Source organism: Metopolophium dirhodum, chromosome 9, assembly GCF_019925205.1.
Source record: "Metopolophium dirhodum isolate CAU chromosome 9, ASM1992520v1, whole genome shotgun sequence".
NCBI lineage: Eukaryota > Metazoa > Arthropoda > Insecta > Hemiptera > Aphididae > Metopolophium > Metopolophium dirhodum.
This window is the reverse complement of record NC_083568.1, coordinates 14178557-14201505: the sequence shown is the minus strand read 5'-3', so window position 1 is coordinate 14201505 and position 22949 is coordinate 14178557. Positions and strand designations below refer to the sequence as shown.

Sequence of the window (22949 nt, the reverse complement as noted above, 5' to 3'; positions counted from 1 at the left end):
AACTTCACACTTCTTCATTTCCATCCATGGTTGTCATTATGTGGGGCTTGATACAACATAAAACAAATGTAAGTTTTTGTCAAAAACTAAATCCTCAGTTTTGCATGGTTTAACTATACAGGTGATTGCTTTAAAAGGTTGAACACTCATTATTCAAAAAGTATTAATGTTTTTGAAAATATATTTTTTACATGGTTTAAAGTCGTTACAAAATAACGTGTTTATTAAAAAATTATATTTTTAAAATATTTTCATCCTTTTAATTGTTTAAAGATTTTTACTTTTTAAATTACAATATAAAGTTTTAATTTCATATTTCAAAGCAGAATAATTTTCTGAGTATTTTGATTCATAAAAATTGAATTTAAGATGAGTAGTTTATGAGTTATAAGTATTTAAAGTTTAGATGAGCGGAGCAGTAGACTAACATTTTGTGGGGTCCCAGCGTACTACTCCACTCTCCTCATATAAACTTTATATACTTTTACTAAATTTGATACTTGAAAAAATATTCTGCTTGAAATATGAAATTAAAACTATGTTGTTATTCAAAAAAGTAAAAAACATCAAAAATGTTCAGGATAAAAAATATTTTATAAACTATATAATTTATAAAAATGTTGTTTTTAAAGACTTGAAATAAAGTAAAATTTTTTTTTTTTAAACACTTATACTTTTGTGAAATAATGAGAGTTTAATAGTTAAAGAATCACCTGGTATGAAAATCTTGGTTGGCACAAACAAAATCATAACATTAATCATGTCAGTTGTCTGTAAATAAAGTTAAAATATCACATATTGTTTTATGTTATTGTATCATTATTTATCACTTGTATAATAAAACTATGTACCTACTTGTTAAATATATGACCTAACATAACTTAGGTATAGATATTAAAACTCAAGTGATGTTAAGTTGCTATATATATGTTTTTATATCCACATTGCTAATAATTTTTATTTACAGTTATAATACTTGATGTTTTATCATAGTATATAAACATTTTCATGATACTCTTTAAATATTACTTAGGAATAAATTCATAAACATGATAGTTGTGTTGAGGTCTCTATTAAAAATGCTTTTTGATTGCTTATAATTTATTACTACGATCAATTGAGTATTACCTAAATAATGTTAAAATTATTAATTTATTATTAATATTTATTATTTTTTTTTCAGTTAGTCGATATTATAATAACAGTGCCAAACAGAAATATTTTGGTGAAGACGCATTTAAGTGTACCCAATGTGGGCGTACATACCGTCGAAAGAAAAATGTAATAAGCCATATGAAATATGAATGTAACAAAGATCCACAATTCGTATGCACAATTTGTGGCAAAGCAACTTATTACCGCTCTAATTTTAAAAAACATATGGCTACTACACATCAAATCTTCATGACATAAATTAACTAATAATATTAAGATTATGATCTGCAATAAATTATAATCTTTTCTACATATTTTCCAAAAATAAAAGCATTTTTATTTATACATAGTAATTGTTCTATTGATAAATATATTTTAATTAAATCCTATACCTACATGAATCAAAAATTCCAAATAATTTATATGTATACAACATTAATATGCATATTTATAAATATTGTAATTTTTTCTGAAAAATAGTCAATTATTTAAGAAATTTGGATGTATTTTTCTAATAAGTTGTTACTATACAATAGTTACTTAATTTTATTATGAACCTGAAAAAAAAATTATAGATAGGTAAAATATTTTTAAATACAGAATTAAAATTTCTAATGCTTGTAATTTAGATAGAATTACTAAGTACCTGTTGACATTTTTCATTATGGTTTTTGTTGCAATATATAATTTAAAACACAAGTAATGTATGTTGTGTTGCTTTTGGTATGTGCTTGATTAAACATACTAGTTAACATCTACTGTATTTATCTGATTTTGTTTGTACCTAATTTTCTTATCACAGTAAGAATTTTATAGATCTATAGTAGAGTTCAACTGTTAATACGTTTATGCAAGTGGATTTAAATATTTATGTACAAATTTAATTATTATTTTTTTAATTTACATTCTTCTTTTATTATATTTTTATAACTTATTTTCAACTAATTTGTCATTTGTGTTTAGATATTTGGATTCAGAATAATGGAAAATTGTATAACTGCCCAAACAAGAACTGTCACCGCAATTATAAAACTAAACCAGGCTTATACAACCATTTAAAATATGAATGCAATGTACCGCCAAAATACCATTGCAATATTTGTAACAAAAAATTTAAACAACCAGGAAACTTTAAAATCCACATGAAATCACTTCATTTTGTAACATTAATTAAAATTTAAAGATTTAATACATTTTTATTGAAAATTGCACATAATCCATGTGATACTATATTTTCTTAGGAGAACACACTGGTGTTTTCTGAGTCAGCTGTTAACACACCACATAGGAGATTAACATTCTGCATACAAAATATTATTTTGATTTTTAATATTTAAATAAATTTACATTTTCAAATGTAAAGTTAGGAATATTTTCAAAGATTTATTACTATAATTTTTCTATATTATAAAATATTATTCTTAATAAACGATTGTGTTTTTAGAACAAAAATATGTTGAAAACCCAAGATGGTGAGCCATTTAAAAATTGTATGATTGTTGATGTATACCCCTTAAATTGAAAATATCAAACTATTGATTATTCAGAGTATACATTTCCTGTGTATGAGAGAGATATCATAAGAGTATATCTTTGTATTATAGTATAATGTATTTATTAATTATTACCATGATTTTTCTATATTGTAAATATTAATTTGTTACTCTGTATTTATTTTGTATGGATAAACTATGATAATTCTATATCTATATAGTTTTAAATTTATGCATACATATTAATTGTTTTTACTCATCAAAAGATACTATATATTATAATCATAATTTGAACTTGTTATTGTAATTTAGTTGTGCAATTTAAAATGATCAAATTGTGAAATTGTTTTGTTCTTTACTGCTTAGTAAGAGTAATCTTACTGTAATTGTAAAGATATCTTATAGAATTAACTGAATATTGTCTTACTGTTGTATTTTGTTGTAATTTCTTAGTTTTGTAATTGTTTAAATATATATCTGTTCTGTTTAAATTAAAAATTGAATTACCTTTGTAATATATATTACTCAAATGTTAGTCTGATTTAAGAATTAATAATAACTAATCACATTAATGTAAGATTCGTCAAACTTATTTAGCATAATTTATTTTAAGCTTTTTTTTTGTGAATAAAGCAATTTTTTTATAATTTTTAACTTAGAATAGTTTAAGAATATGCTTTTTAAACTGTATTTCTTCATTTTGGCACTTAATTAAATTATAACAGTGCATGGTTTATTCTTAGATTATTTTCACATTAACTTACTAACAATATATTATTATTTTGCAGCTATGCCATTATTATTCAACCCAAAATCTGGTAGAATGAACAAATATCCTGGTCCATCTTCAGATGGTCTTTTTTATTGTACAAACCAATGTGGTAAAAAGTATAAATCTAAACAAGCTATCAGTGTACATATGCGTTATGAGTGCGGTGTAAAACCCAAGTTTTACTGTCAAGAATGTAACAAATATTTTAAACAACCTGTCAGCTTCAAAGCACATCAAATGAATGTCCACAAGTACGTAGTTGAATATACACAGTTTAAGTGCTCTAAGTAGTATCATACTTACAATAAGTTTAAAACAATTTTAATTAACTGTTTTATTAATTTATCCTAATGTAGAACTTCCAAAGTGTACATGGGAAGTTCTACAAGTAAAAAAAAGTCTGATATAAAATATGTATGATTTTGATGTGAATTAATAACATTTATAATAAAAAAATCTTTTAGGTCTAGGGATTTAATTTTTTTCTTAGATACCTCAATTTTAAAATAATATGAATAGATAACACTTTTTCATAATTTTAAAATTGAACCCGAACTCTTGATAATAACTTGTTGGTTTAAGAAATTAATAAAATAGTTTTTTTTATTGAAGTTACTATATAATTACATAACCGGGATTGACAAATCCTATTTTTATTTATATAGCAAAACTTATTGATTTATCAATATCATACCATTTAATTTTCTATATTTGTATACATTTTGAACGGTTTTACACATTATATATCACCAACAATGTATAATTTAAATACATTTTTTCAATTATAATTAAAAAATCTGTAAAGTATTATTAACATCAAATATGTATATAGAAAACTGCCATTTTATAAACATTTATAATTTTTATTACTTACCTATGTAAACATAATATTTTATAGGTATGTATTGTTTTGGATGTTTTTAATGTTTAAACTGGTCCAATATCTGTATTATACATTCCTAATAAATGCTATTTTATTTTAATTTTATATTTATTCATATAAAGTCTGTTGTAATGTAACAGATGTTCTAGTCTCAATTCATTATTTAACATAAACATAATATCAAATTTTAGTGATTTATCACTTAACCGGGTTATATAAAGAACAAAGTATTGTATGTAATGGTACCAATGAAGATACTAATTTTTTCAAGTGGTAGATATGAGAAAATGTTCAACATTTGTTGGTGGTGTTGGGATATAAAGGGGTTGATAACCACTGGCTTGGATGGACCAAGGATGCTTTGTAAATTTATGTGGCATATTCTGCCACTTAACTCTTCTTAGCTAACCTTTGAATAAAATGTTTATAAATAAGCACCTTTTATTCTACATTGGGTATCAGATATACATTGTCCTTCACAATATGCAGTATAGTTTTTAATTAAAAAGAGTTAATTATGAAACCTTAACAATTAGTAAGTACTTACTTCAAACTATATAAATATATTTTTCAAAATCTCGACAATTGATTTAATAAATGCCAACTATCCATTTAATGCTTATATTTTTGGTATTTCTTTAAAAATTTAAAAATAATAACACATTCAACGCCGCCCGTGATTTCAGAAATGACGGAAATAACAAAAACTAAAACCACCCATTACTTTAAATTAAATTTAGAGTTAATTGTCAATGACCTATTTAAGTTTCAGAGTTAATTAAAAAAAAATCAGATTTAATAATAGCGTATATAAACGTATACGTTTTTGACGCGTTAACGCGTCACCAGTCTGTTGGAATAAACTCTCTTGACGCGTATACGCGTCATCTGCATTGAAAGTGTTAAATACAATGTATTTAGGTAGACATATTGTAATTATAATTATGTATGCTGTTTCATCCTAGATGTTTTTTGACCCTTCTATAAAGGCATATAATTTCAAATTGAGATTCACTTTATTTTTTTTTATACAATTTATAATTTTTGTTTAGAAGATTCAAAGTTAAAATATTAAGATGATTAAACTCACCATGCGCTATTTTCAATTCTTACCATATTTAATCTTAATTCCTGATACATATTTAAAATTTATTAATTCCCCACTTTTATGCAGACAATAGACATGAATATTAAATGTTGTGCTAAAATGCAATGAATGGCAATAACCTACAATAAACTGTGTTCTATTTAGAATTATTATTAAGATATCTTATTGTGGTTTACTTTTTTGGTGGTTGTAGAATAACTGATAAGAGGTTTTTATTACTGACATATTCATTTGAAAATTATTTACTTATTTAAATTATAGTTGATATTATTAGTTTGATATTATGCTATATTTTTTGTGTATTTATTTATTACAATTCTTTATTATAGACATACCTCAGTAATGAATTCTAAGGAATTAAATACATGTATAATATATGTATGATATATAATGTTAATGATTACTTTTCAGTCTGATAGTTTGATGATTGAACTTGAAAGTTGTATTTTTATCCACCACCCAAGATGAGGTAATTTTATTCATATATTTTATTGCTGTAAGTATCAAATGTTTATTAGTACCTAAATTAAATTATGTCTCTTTTGGTTACATACTATTATAACACAATTTATGTAATATATTTGTCATATTTGATTACAATATTTAACCACATAACTCTAAAATAATAATATACAAAACCTCAAAGCTGTTTTTTACTAAATTAATGAACTAACTTGATTTAAAATAGTTATTAAAAGACACATTTTATAAGTCATTGTCTCTATTCATAAACATTCAATATTTGAGTTCAGTGGCAAAACAAAAAGGGGCTTCAAGAAGTGATTGCTTCTCGATTTTTAATTTCTCGATTTGAAAGTGAAAAACAATTACTAAATAATAATATTAATATTGATAGTACTTGTATTTATTGTTAACTGTTGGTGGGTGAGTGGTTAGGTCAGTTTTAGGTTGTTTATGTGTTATTTTACCACTGTTTGAGTTTAATTACTTTAATTAGGTATTTTTTCGTAGTGTTTACTTTTCAATAACTTAAATTCTTTTTGTCTTTATTTTTAAATTAAAAATTAGGTATCATTAAATATGAATTACCCAAAATACATTGGTAGTACATTAACAGATAGTATAATTTATCAGTATATACTATTGTAAGTACAATTTAAAATATAGAATAAACAGTAAACTACTATGAAATATTTGAATACATTTCTAAAAAGTCTGTTATCATTAGTATAGTGTATATTATACCAATACTTTTATTACATGTATTAACTTTTTAGAAATAAATCTAAATATTTTTGTTTAATTGAATGTCTATTCTAGTTTTATAATTTTTTTACTACAATATTTACATAATATAATGTATGTACTTTTAAAGTTTGAATAGTATACTTGCAGTCATACCATTATTACAATATTACCTACCTATTTTAATAGTAGATAATGTTTGTTTCCAATTGCATGCATTTTGTTATGTTTAATAATTATAATAATCTATTAAATAAAGTATATACTTAATAATAATTTGTAAATTTAAAAAATGTTCACAGGTTGTTTATTCAATTTACCACGGTATTCGTGTGAGAAATGTTGTAATTCATATAAATATAAAGCAAACCTCCGTAGACATGAAATATATGAATGTGGTATTGAGAAAATGTTCATTTGTACAATTTGTGAACGTAGATTTCATCAAAAATCTAATCTAAATAGGCACTATAGTTTATTACACAATTTATAAGTTTGATATAATAAATGTAATCAACAAATACTACATAATATGTATAATAATGTATATCACCATGTTTGTTACTGTTGTTATTATATATTTATATAATTTTATGATATCTTTATCAGGAGATAATAAAATAGCCCTAGTCCAAACTCAGAAAGTTTTTACTGCTACTTATTTTTTATGTACGTTTAAGATAAATTGGCATCAAAAGATTGAAAATAGTTGCCGGCTATACTATTATATATTATACAATTGAAAGGTCCTGTTTTTATTCACAAAAACTTTATTTTTAATAAGCAATAACATATTCAAATTTTCCTAGATTAAAACCATGTCAAAAAAATCAAATTCTATATTTACCCACCATTGCCTCATTTCCATGTTCTTATTTGCTTACTAATTGAGAAACGCTGTGATATATAAAGAAAAATAAACTATGTACAGCTTAATATTATAATTGTATAAGTGAGGTAAAGACCACAGAAAGAAAATAATATCTTATGTGTGAGTATAACTTGGTCATTTATTTGTGACTGTGTATCAGTGTGATCACATTTATATATATATAATTTGAAATACTGTGGGACAAATTAAAACCGAAATCTCTTTAAGATTCTTTAATATCTGACATTGTAGAATAGAGAGTGAATGAACAATTATATTTTGTATGTTACTATATAGAAATACCTAATAGTATTACCTACCTAAGTATTTATTTTGTTCCTTTTGTACAAATTATGTTAAGCAGTGCATTTTCCTATTGAATGAACTGTTAATGTTAATGTTACTCTAATTATTTTACCCTTATGTGTTATTTAGTTAGTTAAATTAAATAAAAATAATTTGTGTTTTAAACTCATTGTTATTATTTATTTATATTGTTTTAAATGGGCGGAGCAACAAAAAAATATGTAGCAATCAATCAAATATGCTATAGACCAACTTAGGATATGATTTAACAAAAAATAAATAACAGATTTTTATTAAGTAAAAGATTAAAACATAAATTAATTCTATACCTAATTAAAGTATACATTAAACCAGGGGCAACCTTTGGCCAGCGGACTGCATGTGGCCCTCATAAGTCATAGTAATTTTATGTTTCCCGTAATTAAAATGTATAATTTGTATAAAAATGAAGAACTAAGATAGTATGGATTGAAATCTGCATCTGCATATTAAAACTTTGTTGGTAGATACCTTGTTAAATTAATAAACCTAACAGTTGAATAAACTTAAATAAACTAAATTTAATATGACTTTATATTTTTGTTTAAACTAAAATTAGGTATATTCAAATTGTAGCACGTGAACAATTTTATATTTATTTCTGGCCCTTGACATCAAAAATGTTGGTGGACCTCTGCATTAAACAATCTAATTTAGTTGAAAAAAAATATATAATTATTATCAAGTCACATAGTTCTAATCAAAGAAGCATTTTGAACAAATTTATAAATTGGTATAGCACATACACCATTAAGTTTTATGTCCGGGAGCTAAAAAGTTTATTTATCTAATTAATCTGGGCTATATATAAGACAATTTAATACTATTAATGAAACAAATGGCTAGCCTTTTCCGTTTTACATCTAAATATTCGAGTTTTAAATATAATAAAATAAGCTGGAGTGATCAAAAAATATAAAATGAATGACAAATCGGCCTTAGAAATTGATTCAATAAATTTTAATCAGACCAACAGTAGACGGTGACCGATCAACTAAATTATAACCAAACAAAAAAAATATAAAGATTTTAGAGATTGTGAAATAGTAAAACCTTACAGCATTAATTATTAATACAATTGATTTATTAAACCAAATATTGGAGATGCATTGTTTAGAAATATCTAAGTATAATTTATTTGCATCAGTAATTAGAATTATAGAGAACATTTTGAAACAGTTACTCATGTATCAATTTAAAAATCTAAAATATTTTAATATCATCAGCAAAGATTAACATATTTCAATTGCTGAATTTAATATCATTGTATTTTATTTATTAAGTAATAGTGGAGCTAGATGGAAACCTTGAGGTACTCTACAATGTACATGTTATAGCGTATTCATAATATAATCGATAATTAGTTAAAATTTTATTTATTTTTGTCCTAACAATTTTTAAAAAACTCAAAATTGTTATGATAGTTTGAAAAGTATGTTCTTTACTTTGATTTCCTAAAAAAATCTTTATATTATGATTTTAGATGACTATTCAGAAATAAACATAACACATTAAAAAATTTGTAATAATCTGTTATTGTGTGACAGTCCACCACAACTAAATTTAAGTATACTACCCCTTGAATACACTACCCAATTTCCACTACAATCTATCTATTCAAGAACAATTTAATATATAAACTTTGAAATTTAAATTAACAAAACATTGTTTTTATTTAGGCATAATTGTATTTATGTAAAATATTGCGTTAGAATCTTGGATAATACAATTTTTCATATACTTTTCTTCACATTTACTCAGATAATAACTAATAATTAGTTCTGTAATTTTAAAATAGTGATTCCTAACTATGCATGTTTGTTAAATACTTTTAAATTATTATGGTTTGTTTAGTTGGTGTTAAGCATTTATTTAATATTTATTTAAAAATATCCTCTTTTGTTTCAGTTATAAAATGGTTAGGATGCTTGGACCATTTAGCAAAACCTGACCCAGCAAAATGCCCTAACAATAATTGTCAACGGAAATTTGGCGGGTATACTAGAAAATATAATTTAAAAAATCATCTTCTTAACGAATGCGGAATTATTATAAAATGTCAACTGTGCTCTAAACGGTTTGGGCATCTTAAAAGCCTTCGTTACCACATGGGAGTTGCACATGCAACTATTTTATAGGTAGTTTCAAAGTTTATGAAACAAATTTGAATTTATGTTTTAATACCTATAAAAAGTATAATAATTGCATCATATTCAAAATCATGTTTTACTATGCATATTATATAAGTTTTTATTTGTATTTAATATTTAACTTGAGTACATTTTATGTTATGTATTATTTCTAGTATTTACCTATGTATATTTATATATTTATATTCTAGTTGTATATGAAATAAATTGAATAATTTAAATATAACTACAACCATGTACAGACTAAAAATAGAAACTGTGAAGCTACTAGCCAAACATAAAACAAATAAAGTGGATATCTAATTCCAAGTTACAATATCACCTTAACCCTTTTTTGTAACATACTCACTTTCTGGACAACCATTTACCGTTTTTTTAAAAGTAACTAGTATTTTGATCTCTTGCCATTACTATTTCAAATTAAATTAATTTGGTCATGAAGGGTTCAATCAATAGACCTTTATGATTTTTATTATATTATTGTTTTTGTAAATATTTTTTTAACCTATTTTCATATTGAAAGTTTAAAATATAATATTATAACAAGTATACTATACTAAGTTACAATTTCATAAGTAGTTTCAGTTTTATTTGTTGATAAACTAATAATTTAAAATAACTGATAACAATTTCTAATTTGTAATATTATATTTTAACTTTGTTAATTAATAAGGTAACTAATATTTTATTGTTTAGTGGTTGGTTAGCTCTTTTTAATTTTATTCGAGAGATAAATTTACCGAATTGTGAATAATTTTCAGCGCCTTGTTTAATAATTATTCTGTTTATTATTTTTTAAAATCATGTCAAGTTATTTATGTTTTTGTAATATTTTTTTTAAATGCATGATTTATTGCTTTAAACTTAATTAATTATATAATGAGTTATTAAAGTTATAAATCTATTGGTATTTTTAGAAAATTCATCAGAATGTAGATGGGTATGTCCTAAAAATTGTGGGCGAACTTACAAAGCATCCAAACAACTTCATAGACATATGACCGAGTGTGGTGTACCACGTCGGTTTAAGTGTGATCAATGTTTCAAGTCTTTCAAACGCAATGACCATCTAAAACAACATTTGATGTCTTGTTCAGACTTTCCACCCGCATTCAGCTGCAAAATTTGCTTAAAAAAATTCAATTATAAATCCAATTGGAAAACTCATATGGCTTTTAAACATAATATGCTTGACGAGTATCAATTAATATTTTAAAATTGTGTTTTAAATAAATAGTATTAGTTACTATAACATTGTAATTATTATTAGTGCACACAAAAATTATGCACTAATCTATAACTATAGATGTAAAGTATATTATTATTACTGTTTAAATTTAAATATATTTTGTTCTAAAATGTATTAATAATGTTAAGTAATTGTTTTATTCCTAAATAAATCCAATGAAATGTAAAATTTAAATATAATTATACTTATAGGTAATTAAAAGTTATTTAACTAATTTTTTTTTTGTTGTGAGGATTGTGTTATGTGTTGATATGTGTAGAGACTTTTATACTTTGTCAAACTATAAGAAACCGTTACAATTTTGTTTACAAGTTTGGCCTATGGATTAAAAAGCAAATAATTATTTTTGGCATTCAGTATTAAGTAAAAATTAAAATACTTGGAGAAAATTGCATCTATGAAATAAATAATAATATAATTTTATTTATTTGGTTTCTACAGTTTTTCAATAATTAAATAATTACTATAAATTATAGTTTTGATTTTTAATATATAGATTAGTAATATAAATAAACTGATTATACAAAGCAATACATATATTATATTATACAGCTTAATAATATAATTTGATTGCCACATGGTTTAATAATAATTTATTTTGGCTAAGTATAATATTATAACACATTTATATCTTACATATGAATTAAAATATAGTTTTGTTCGTTAAGAGAGTTAATACATATTGTAGTAAGTGTCATGATGTGATAAATACTGAAGCATTAATTTTTTTTGTAAAATAGTTTATTATTTAAATACTATTCTACATTAGGATACTAACTATGCATGTGTTGTCTCAGTCATACAAACATATAACATCTACAGTTTGAATTTATTAGACCCAATTGTGTGTAGGTAGCTTAAACGTAAGTGTGAATTGACCTATTTTCAAACTTTCAGCCTAAAGGTAAGAACATATCTGTAGTATCGTGTTTTTTTTTTTAAATATTTCATATGTATCTTATATAATATATCCTTTATTATAGGCATTTTTAATGTATGATATTTCACATGCTCAAATGTTAAAATAAAAATAAAAATATTGAAAATGAGCTGAAGCTGAGATAACGTTTTTACCTTTAAGTTTGATAATAAAATGGAGACAACACAGGTGTAGTGACGTCATAATATAGGATATTCTGCAAAAGGATCAATTTAAAAGATCTTAAATACTTGTAGAATTTATTGTTATTAGTTACCGTAAAAATTTATATTTAGTGGATTCTATTTTGCTTTATTTATAAGTGTGTTTTTATTAATTCAAAATGTATAAGTTATAACCATTTTTGTATTAATTTCTCATTAAATTAATATTTTAATACTAGACATCTTATAAAAGAATCTTGTTTAGTTCAATTAAGGGATATCATATATATTTGTGACGTAAAACTGTACTTATTATACTGAAAGACAGGTGTAATTAGTTTATCAAAAACAAATTCCATATTGGTAGTTTGAAATTCAATCTGCACATTATGAAAGACTGTAATTACACCATTACACAAATATAACTGGAAAATTATTGTTACAAAAGTATACTCTAAATAAATTTAAGTGTTCATAGTTTATTATATCTTTATGATTTATGGTCAAAAATCAATTTATTATTGATATGGAGTGTTTTTACTGGGATTACTATGTATTGTTTCGTTTAATGGATGCTATTTAAAACACTAGTACTTTAACTATGAAATATGTGTATAGGCTATTGTATATTAAATATAAAAAATATATATTAATATGCATGCTTATGTTCAGTGGTGAAGCATCATAGGAAACAATGATACAACCTACATAGAATACGGAATAATTATTTTATTTTATTTTACAAATTTAAATATAATAATATAAAATATATTATCATAAACCCATTAAAATTTTTTTTATAGTATTCTTAGAATAGACAAGTTGCGAACCATGCACGTGCCCTGGTGGTCTCGTGTTCGGTTTTTGATTTACAGTTTGTGTATTTCTGGTATGATATTGTCTAATATACTCATAGTATAAATAATATTGTCATTATCTCTGATTTATTTTATTTTTTTCAACGTCTCCTTGACTTATAGACTCACAACTCGCCACTGCTTATACTTGTACAGTACCTAATGCATTTTGTACTAATATTCATATTATATTTACAAATATACATATACTTTATTAGGTAATATTGTACTATATTTATGTTTTGAATAATAAAATATTTTTTAATTTTAGAGCCATACATATGTTTACAATGTGGACGTCAATACAAAACCAAGACCGGTTTTCAGTACCATCTACGCGTTGAGTGTGGAAAGCCCCCAGAGTTTCGTTGCTCTATATGTAATAAAATGTTTAAGCATAAAATGAGTTATCAAAGACATCTGATCTTGCTTCATAGAATTATATTGTAAAATTTAAAATTAGGATGGATAATAAATTGAACATACATTTTTTTAGATTTTGAGTGGAACAATGAATGTATTGATTTTACAATGATTTGTGTTTTTTTTAATTTTAATTTTTCAATTTTTATTTTTTGTGTCATCACTCATCACGGTTTGGGGCAGTAAAACTGCTTTGATTTTCTTCAACAGTATATTGTTTGAGGGGAAACTGAATCTAGTCGGTGCATTGAGGAGGTCAACATTTAAAATTCCCAATAGTTTTCAAAACGCTGGAAAAACAACATAAATATTAAGGGAAAACAGGAATTTTTACACAAAAATGGTTTTTGGTACAACTTAAAAATATTCGCATTTTCAATACACGATAAAATTTTCAAAATATTTTGATTCAATTTTCCAATTTTATTAGTTTTTATTTTTATGAATGTCAATAAAACTTTATTTGTTGAGTAAAAATACTTGAAAATGTAATATAACGCTCCTACTATATTATTGTTACAATGACATTTCAAAAATATTAAAAATCCTTAGTCACAATTATTTTTTATAAGCATTTAAAGTTCAAATCTTGACAAAATACTGAAAAATCACGAAAATTAGGAAATTATTTTGAGTTGAAAATTCATAAAAATATTTTTTTTTCAATCGAAGATTTGAAAATGTAATATAAGATTATTCATAAGTTTATCTACCTTTATCAAAAAAAAAAATGTCTACAAGCAAATAAAATTAAATTTGTATGAGCTTTTGGAGTTCATATTTATACAAGATTGGATATCCACTCGATTTCTGATGTAGCGGTTTTGTTATTCTAAAACGAATAACTGTAAATACATACAAATTTTACTGAATGTTTATATTTTCATTTTCTATTCACTATAAAATTTTGAAAAGATTTTGACTCTTTTTGAGCTGTTTACGGACATGGTCAGTTTTCCACCTGTGACTCACTTGTAATTTACTGTACAGCAGAGCGACATCCACTTACCCACTTTTTTTTATTTATTAACTATATATGTTACGGTAAATGATGTTAAATGGAAATTAACGTTATTCGCCGGTTATTAACGTTATTTACCAAATACACAGATAATTATCGTTGTAAACCGGATAATCACGTTAATGACTAAATACAAAGGTAATTGTTGTTATAGATCAGATATATGTACGCAATGAATCTCAAATACTACAATTTGAAAAATGATGATTTTTAAAAATAGAAAAAATGCAATATTATTTTGTATTTATTTTTACAAGCCGTACTCCCATGACATTTACTATTGCATAATATTTCAGCCCTACGGCAGGCACAACGCTTATTATTGCAACCAGTTTTGCAATGGCAACGCTGGTACCCTTGAGGGCCCGCAACCGAACTATTACTAGCTGCTTCCCTCAGTGTCAACTGTCTACCATCTGCTAATTTTATCACATTGTCCATTTCTAATAGATTTTCTTCGCAAGCCGCTATTTCTTGGCGTGTGTAATTGTATTTAAGAAAACCATGTTCAGTACCTATAAAATAATTAAAAAATTAATTATTTTAATAACATATTTTTTCATTAAGAATTAACTTACAGAGTTTGTATAAGTCGTGTTCAAGTTGGGTGACAACTGCTAGTATATTTCGTGGAGAACCACAAGCTCTATCAACGTCCGCCACAGTTACACGTACAGTTGTGTCTATTTCAAGTTGAGCAAACTTTTTTTTCGAAAGTTTCATCATTTTCTCTCCTTGTTTTTAAATATGTGGTAAATACGATGACAGTTGTACATATACTGAGGTTATAATCAATATAAATTTTTGTTAGGTATGATATTTTCAAATGTAACCTCCACCGATATTATAATATGTATAGTAATTGTATACTATATACTGTATACTGTATTAATATAACTTTATCGGACACATTATCTGTGGCCGATAAAGTTATATTGGTTTACCCAATTAGTACCACAATTAGTTTGGCGATCACCTTATCATTGCTCGTTGAACATTATTTTATAATCAAATAAACATTTCCCAAATCATACGGTTATTAACGTTATTAACTAGAAATTAACGATGATTTCCTCATTCGTAGGTAAATAACATTAATAACCGGCGAATAACGTTAATTTCCGATATAACATCATTTACCGTAACATATATATTTCAATAAAATGTTTAAAGTTACAATTTTTGTATACCTTTAAAATCTAATACAATCAAATACACAATATTGTTTTGGAAGTTATATTTTTACTCTTTTGATATTTAAATGATTAAATAGTTCAGTTTTTTTAAACTTAAATACATAACGAATCTATAAGAAGTTTTCATTATTATACACTATTTTGTAAATTATGCTAAAATACAGAAATGATACACCATAATTATGATATAGATATTGTGTGATAGATGTAATTTGTATTATCTAAGTATTCATACTAAATTTGAATATTTAATCATAATCAAAAGAAAAACATTTTTATAAAAAATAGGTGTTACAAAAAATTTTTTTTTTATTAATTGACTTTCTGACTATCTTAGTCCTTAGATAATATAATCTAAGTTCATAGATATGTATTTAAAAATTGACAACGACTAACAACCACATATTATATAAAATTACTTTTTTATTCCAGTCGTTCCTGTTTTACCAAAAAAATGTATTTGTGGAATTATTTCCCATGGATTATGTATTAAATTGTTTGGTAATTAGTATTTAGTAAATTGACTGTAGACTATTAATATTTTTTATTTCTTGCTTAGTTTAGTTACAATTTAAAAATATTTATATATAGTAATGATGTATATAATTCAAACAAATGTTTGATTTACAGTACCCTCCTATCAATGTCCTAATTGTTATCGGCTGTACACATACAGTAGGGGATTGGCAAGACATATTAAATATGAATGTGGAGTTGAATGGAAGTTTCCATGCGTTATGTGCAACAGGCCATTCAAACGTAAAGAGCACCTTCGTAGACATATGATATTTATACATAAACAACATTATATCTAATTTAATTATTTCTCAAATTATAATATTTTTAATATATAATAATTAAAATGTTAATAGTATAGAATTTACATTTCAGGTTTTAATTATTTTTCAGATTTTTACTTATTATCAGATGTGTATTATTAGTATTCTCAATCTGAGTAAGGGAGTTGAATTATGAAATGTAACTAGAAATAAAAATAATAATTCATCATGTATTACATTTGTTTGTTCAATTAACTCTATTGTTGTATCAGTATCCAACACATATCCAATTAATCCATCAATTTATCAAAAAACTATGATACAGGTGAGCCATTTCTTACTATATAATATTTATAAATTATTGAATTTGATAATATGTAAGAGATTTAAATTTGGCCATTTTGAGTACTCATATATATTTTGTATTTTGTTTAGTAATGTGTTTATTATTTGCCTAAGTAGATTCTGATTGCATTATTTACTGTTATAAAAAGTATAATTTATTTCTAATTGTTGTTAATTATTTTTTAGACTTATCTTTATCGTTGTGTACTCCCAGTGAATGGCGTCCCTATGTATGTGAAAAACCTGGCTGTGGTCGGGGATACAAATATAAAAGTGGACTCTTCAGACATGTAAAATACGAATGTGGTAAAGAACCACAATTTGAATGTATAGTCTGTCATAAAAGATTTACACAGCAGCAATCACTCAAATCACATATGATTTACATTCATGGTTTTCCTATATATAATAAACCAAAGAATGTTGAAAACAATTCAACTTAATAATAATTTAAGTTAAAAGTACTCATCTATAAGAATATTTTTTGTTAAGTTGTGAGCATATTGTATATTTTAATATTTATAAAACATATGCAAAAATGTTAATTTTACTACTAGGTAGTAAATACATACATACTTAATGGTAGATAAATTACTACATTTTTATTTAATTTCATTGTCATAATAATATTATATTTTATTTTTCTATTAAATTGATATAAAACAATGCAACATTTATTGATTTTACATTTAAGGGTAATAATGTTGTACGCGATCTATCAAACATGATTTTTAGCAGTATGGGGGGGGATCTACCCAAAAACAATATTGAATCATTAATGCCAGAATAAATGGACTAGATAATGATTTGTTAAAAAAGAAAACATTGCTCCTCTGTCATAATTTTGTTACGTTTTTTCACTTTTGTCATGTAATCTTATACGTCATGTGCATTCTACATTCAAAATTAAGAAGCAATCATCCAATAATGCATATACCAACAATCTTATTGAAATAAATAATAAATCTAATTTTTCATTTATTTCATCTTATGTTAACTTATTATTTATTGTAATTAAATTACTTACCATAAATGTGAAATAGCTTCCAGAATCGCAACCAATTCCTAACATAACCAGCATTATATTGGTTTTGCATAAATTTGAATTTATTAATCATGTTACAGTATTAAGCTATTATTAGCAATTTCCATGTATACTCTTATTTGTTGTTATATATATAATAATTTTTTTCTATAATTCATTATATTTTTAATTTATATCATAATATAGATTTACAGTAAAAATATCATGAAAATAATAAATTTATTAATCAAAAGTATTAAATGTTTTTCTTAAAATGTTATATACTATTGCCCCTTCTAACACCAGAAACAGGGTCTGAGGTGGCAAAAGAAAATTAACAGTTAAAGAGTGTACTGATATCCCAATGCAATTTTGTTATATCATTACCAGTTTTTTCAATTTGTATTCCTATTTTTAAAATATTTAATTACTGTAACCCCTATCATGTTTTTCAAAGTGCCACCTACCTATGGTTCCTTAACTATCATCCTTCATAAAATTTTCCTTATTCCTTACAATTTGCAGTTAATCAATTTTTCTAGCACGCTTCTAATTTTAGTCTGGCTTTGGACATTTTTAATTGTCTCTTTATTTTCTTACTTGCTATAACATAATAATATAATACCTCTCGCAGATGAATTTTTTTCATTCATTGACATAATAATCAAAATTTTTGTTTCAGTTTATAAATATATTCTAATTTGTATGTGTTGTCTAGGACCTCAGATAAAGTTGAAACTAAAAGAAAATTTTCCCAAGTTTATGGAATGTCCAAATGGATGTGGATATACTTATACAGTAATTAGTAATTTCGAAGAACATATGCAAAAATATTGTACTAAAAATAAATACTATACATGTCTTTATTGCAATGCTTCATTTCATTTGAATGATCAGTTGAAAAAACACTTACTGATGATTCACAAATGTTTTTGAAAATGTATTGCTGACACAATACATATTTTTAAATATGTTTAGTTATATTTATATATATATTTTAATTTAGTTTGATTATCTTTGTATTATAACAACAAAAAACTTGACCATGACTTAGAACTTATTATTCCTATATTATTAAATAAATTATTTCAATTGACAAATAAACATTATTTCTTATTTAGATTAATTTTATTTAATACAGGACAGGGTATTTATTAAATATATACAAATCAACACATTATAATATATGAATTTGATATTTTGAGTTAAATAATTATTGAACATCTATATACAGATAAAATTGTCTTAAAGCCTCAAACTAATAATATAATATTCTATAAGTTCTAAAAAAAAAATATGTCAATATTATTCAATATATTGAAATATTGAAATAAAGATTTGTAAGTGTAGTTATTTTATGGAAATGATAGTTTTGATGTTGTTTTTCATTTAATTTATAACGTAAGGAGACAGCTTAGTAACTATTACAGTAGATAATGTTAATTTACTTCAAAATAGAAAATAAACTTCAAATTATCCGTAGATATAATTTATTGAATAAGATGTTTATTATGTGTATATATACCAGCAATTCTCAACCTGGGGATCGCCACAATTTTTTTTTAGGTTGCCAATACATTGGTACACTTTTTTATGCTATCATATTAAAAGAGTCACCAAAAATCCTCAACAAGGTTGAGAACTGGTTATGTATATATTTTACTTTAGTTTTTAATCTATAATTGTAAAAATATTTAAAAATGTATTCTTTTAGCAATATTAACAAAAAAAATGACATATAATTTACATTTGAAAAAGTTTATTGTTTACGCCATGTATGGACATTATTTAAATATAAATCATTTTTAAATATAATTTAACATTATCTCTTATTGGTTTTTTGTATTTGGACCATTACAAATTATCGGTACCTATCAAATTAATAAAAAAAAAATGAAAATCAAATTTTCATTGCCTACAGTATTTTGGTCCTAATTATATTCAATTGTGTAGGTACAGTTATCACTATTTCAGTAGCTTATTGCAGTTTGATAGTAAAATGTAGAATTACATAAATTGCTGGAGAAAATATGATTGAAATTAAAATTAACTTATTTATATATATTATTATTGCCTTTGCTAACAGCTTCCTATATACATAGTAGAAACTATAAACAAAAATAATTATACATTATACTTTAATTAGGTTTACCTACCTAATGAGTATCCACAGATCATAATTTACATTATTACATTTTAATTTTTAATTGTAATATTTTTAACAAAATGGCATGTACTTCCTTGTTCAATGTTGTTTGTAAGTTAGCTTAACCATAAAAAACAAAAAATATTTTATATAAACAAAAATTATTTTTAATTTTACAGAAGTTAACATGAATAAAAATGGACGCAGTGTCTGCCCAAATTCATGTGGTCGAAGTTTTAAGCATCCAGTGGATATGAAGTATCACTGGCGCAATGAATGTGGTATTAGATTCAATTGTCCTCTTTGTGATAAAACGTATAATCAAAAGACACACCTTAAACGGCATTCAGCATTAATTCATGGAGTAATACCTATTTAGATATTTTTATTATTTTGTGATTCTTATTTAAATAAATACATTTCTATAGACTGTTACGTAGTTCTTAGAACTTTTGTTTAATTCTTTACAGAATAACGAAAGAAAAAATGTTTTGATCATTGGTATATCTTTGTATCTTGCTGTGGTATGATGCAGATATGATGCAGATATGTTAGATGGACCACTTAAAGAGTCAATTAATGAAAACATTTAACTTTTTATGTCCAATAAAAACCAATTATAATTAAATATATTTTATTTTATTGAAAATTATTTGTACAAAACACAACAAAATTTTACAAATTAAAACTATTGTAAATTATTTACTTCCATTATCTTGCTCCCGATTGTATTGCTTATTCCTATTACCAGGGCCTTTATTTTTTTTTAGTAATAATCGATCCTGCATATTATCTTGTAGTCATCGTATATTATAATAGCTATCTAATCATGACTAAGATAAAGTTATATTATTGAAATGTTATGAAAATTAAGTAGGTATTATACAATTTTTAATGCATTAAAATTATTAATTTAATTTAAAGAGGAAATACCTTTTTGGTGAGTTTTTTTTAAATTAAATTTATCATGTCTTGTAATAAATTTAGTTTGATTTAAATGTATGAATAAAAGTATTAGCATGATTTAACTTCATTATTTATTTTACCTATTAGCTGTTCTTATCTAATGCTTTGTCCCTGATTTAACCTTCGCTTAGTGAAGGAGTATAACTTAATTAGGGAAATTTATAAATAATTATTCTACACTTGAAATTATTATTGAATTAAATCTATTTTCAGATTTAAATTACAACAATCACTATGTGGATTTATTGAAATTCAAGTGTCCCAACAAAAATTGTGGTAAAAGCTACAAGTACAAACCTGACTTGAATCGACACATAAAATCATATTGTGGCAAAGAACCAAATTACGTTTGCCACTATTGTTATAAACGATTTATGAGGAAAGATGTATGGAAAAATCATTTAGCATTTGTTCATAAAAGTTTTGTGATTTAAGTTTTCTTTCCTTTTACAAATATTCTATTATAGTATTGTCTTTGGTCTATACAAATATTGTATTTGTGTACATTTGGATTTGATGATTTGAAGCTCAAAAAATGTGTTGATTTACATTTAATTTTATTGTTATTTATTATTAATTACTAATTTTTTTTTAATAATTGTGTTACACATTTACCACATTTTGTTTGAAAAAAATTATTTTCTTAAGTTTCAAAATAATTATTTCATATACATTGTAATCTATCTATATATATTATATAAGCCAAATACCACTCAGTCATCAAAATATTCCAAGTGTTAAATATAATCGGCGACTTATTGTTTCTCATCTAGGTCGAGTTATTTCATAAATCTAGGTATACTAACACCTATTTGTCCATGAACTGTGGTACACTAAAACTGAGATATACCTATATAATGTATATAGTATAAACTATAAAGGATTTTCTACAAAAAACCTACACACGAGCGAAGCCGGGATATTCAGTTAGTATTTCAGCCTCGGTAAAAAAAAAACAACAATTTTAGATGATATCAATGAAATTGTTTTATATGTAATTATATTTATTTTATATTTTTCGCCAACTTATTCATCTCAAAAACACTTGTTAACTAAATTAGGTATAGGTTCATTAAGTCCAGAACAGGTCTATTTCATAGCTATTAGTTATATCTTCAAATACTTGGTTGCCTCAAATATAATTGTTTCAATCATTAACTTATTTATAACAATGAAAGTTCTACAATTTGAAAATTATTTTATTATATATGATTATCGATCTATGTAATTTACTAAAATATACCTATTCAACTTCATTCATATAGTTATTTCATATGCGTATTAAAATTATACATGACAAATATTCACTTATCTTTTTATAAATATTTTTATAACTGTAAATAGATATATATAGTAATTAAAATCTGCTCTCAATTTATTGTATTATGATTGTATGTGTTTCCTTAATGTACAATAATAAAATAAATTTATAAAATATGTACTTTTTTTCATACCAATAACTTTATTTTATTTTATAAAATTTTTCAAATGATAGTCTAACCAAGTTCTATTTTGAAAAATTTTTGTTTTAATAGTAATCAATCATAATTAAAGTATATTAAATTATATTATATACATCAGGTATGGTCAGTTTTAGATTCTGATGACTGTCTCAGGTTTATGGTGATGTTTATTTTAATGCAATTATATAGGTAATATTACATTAAAATTATATATTACAACTAATTCTGCACCGATGTGAGTGATCCCACTAACTATATGAGACTTGTAGGTACCAACCCATGCATTTCTCCAAATGTTTTGTACTCAGTAAATTATTATGAATTTCCCCTTAAACCACAGTTTTCATACTGTAACTTCAGACACTCCTATCTTCAATGACTCAAACAACCACCTCTGTAGTATTATTTTTACTT

General features: G+C 24.2%; 2 protein-coding genes across 13 annotated transcripts in view; one reads left to right on the top strand and one right to left on the bottom strand.

Moving 5' to 3' along the window:
* The window catches only part of LOC132951710 (longitudinals lacking protein-like), a 208869-nt gene extending 192045 nt beyond the window's left edge, over positions 1-16824 (top strand). The window contains exons 5-9 of one of the 12 annotated variants that reach the window (XR_009665393.1): positions 2119-3671; positions 5823-5880; positions 6920-13551; positions 16245-16313; positions 16443-16824. Coding sequence is in view for 2 of the 12 variants with exons in the window: in XM_061023624.1 (XP_060879607.1) it covers positions 1184-1413 (230 nt within the window). In the remaining 10 variants the exon portion in view is untranslated. Of the gene's footprint in view, positions 1-1183; positions 1505-2118; positions 13670-16244; positions 16314-16442 lie in introns of those variants that run through there. The other 11 variants (XR_009665392.1, XR_009665387.1, XR_009665390.1 and 8 more) reach the window with 11 other exon arrangements.
* LOC132951719 (uncharacterized) lies at positions 14655-15719 on the bottom strand. Its single transcript, XM_061023646.1, has 2 exons — positions 15195-15719; positions 14655-15131 (listed from the first exon to the last, which is right to left on the bottom strand). The coding sequence occupies exons 1-2, from the start codon at positions 15340-15342 to the stop codon at positions 14827-14829; spliced, it is 453 nt and encodes a 150-aa protein (XP_060879629.1). The 5' UTR covers positions 15343-15719; the 3' UTR covers positions 14655-14826.
* Positions 16825-22949: the final 6125 nt, after the last annotated feature.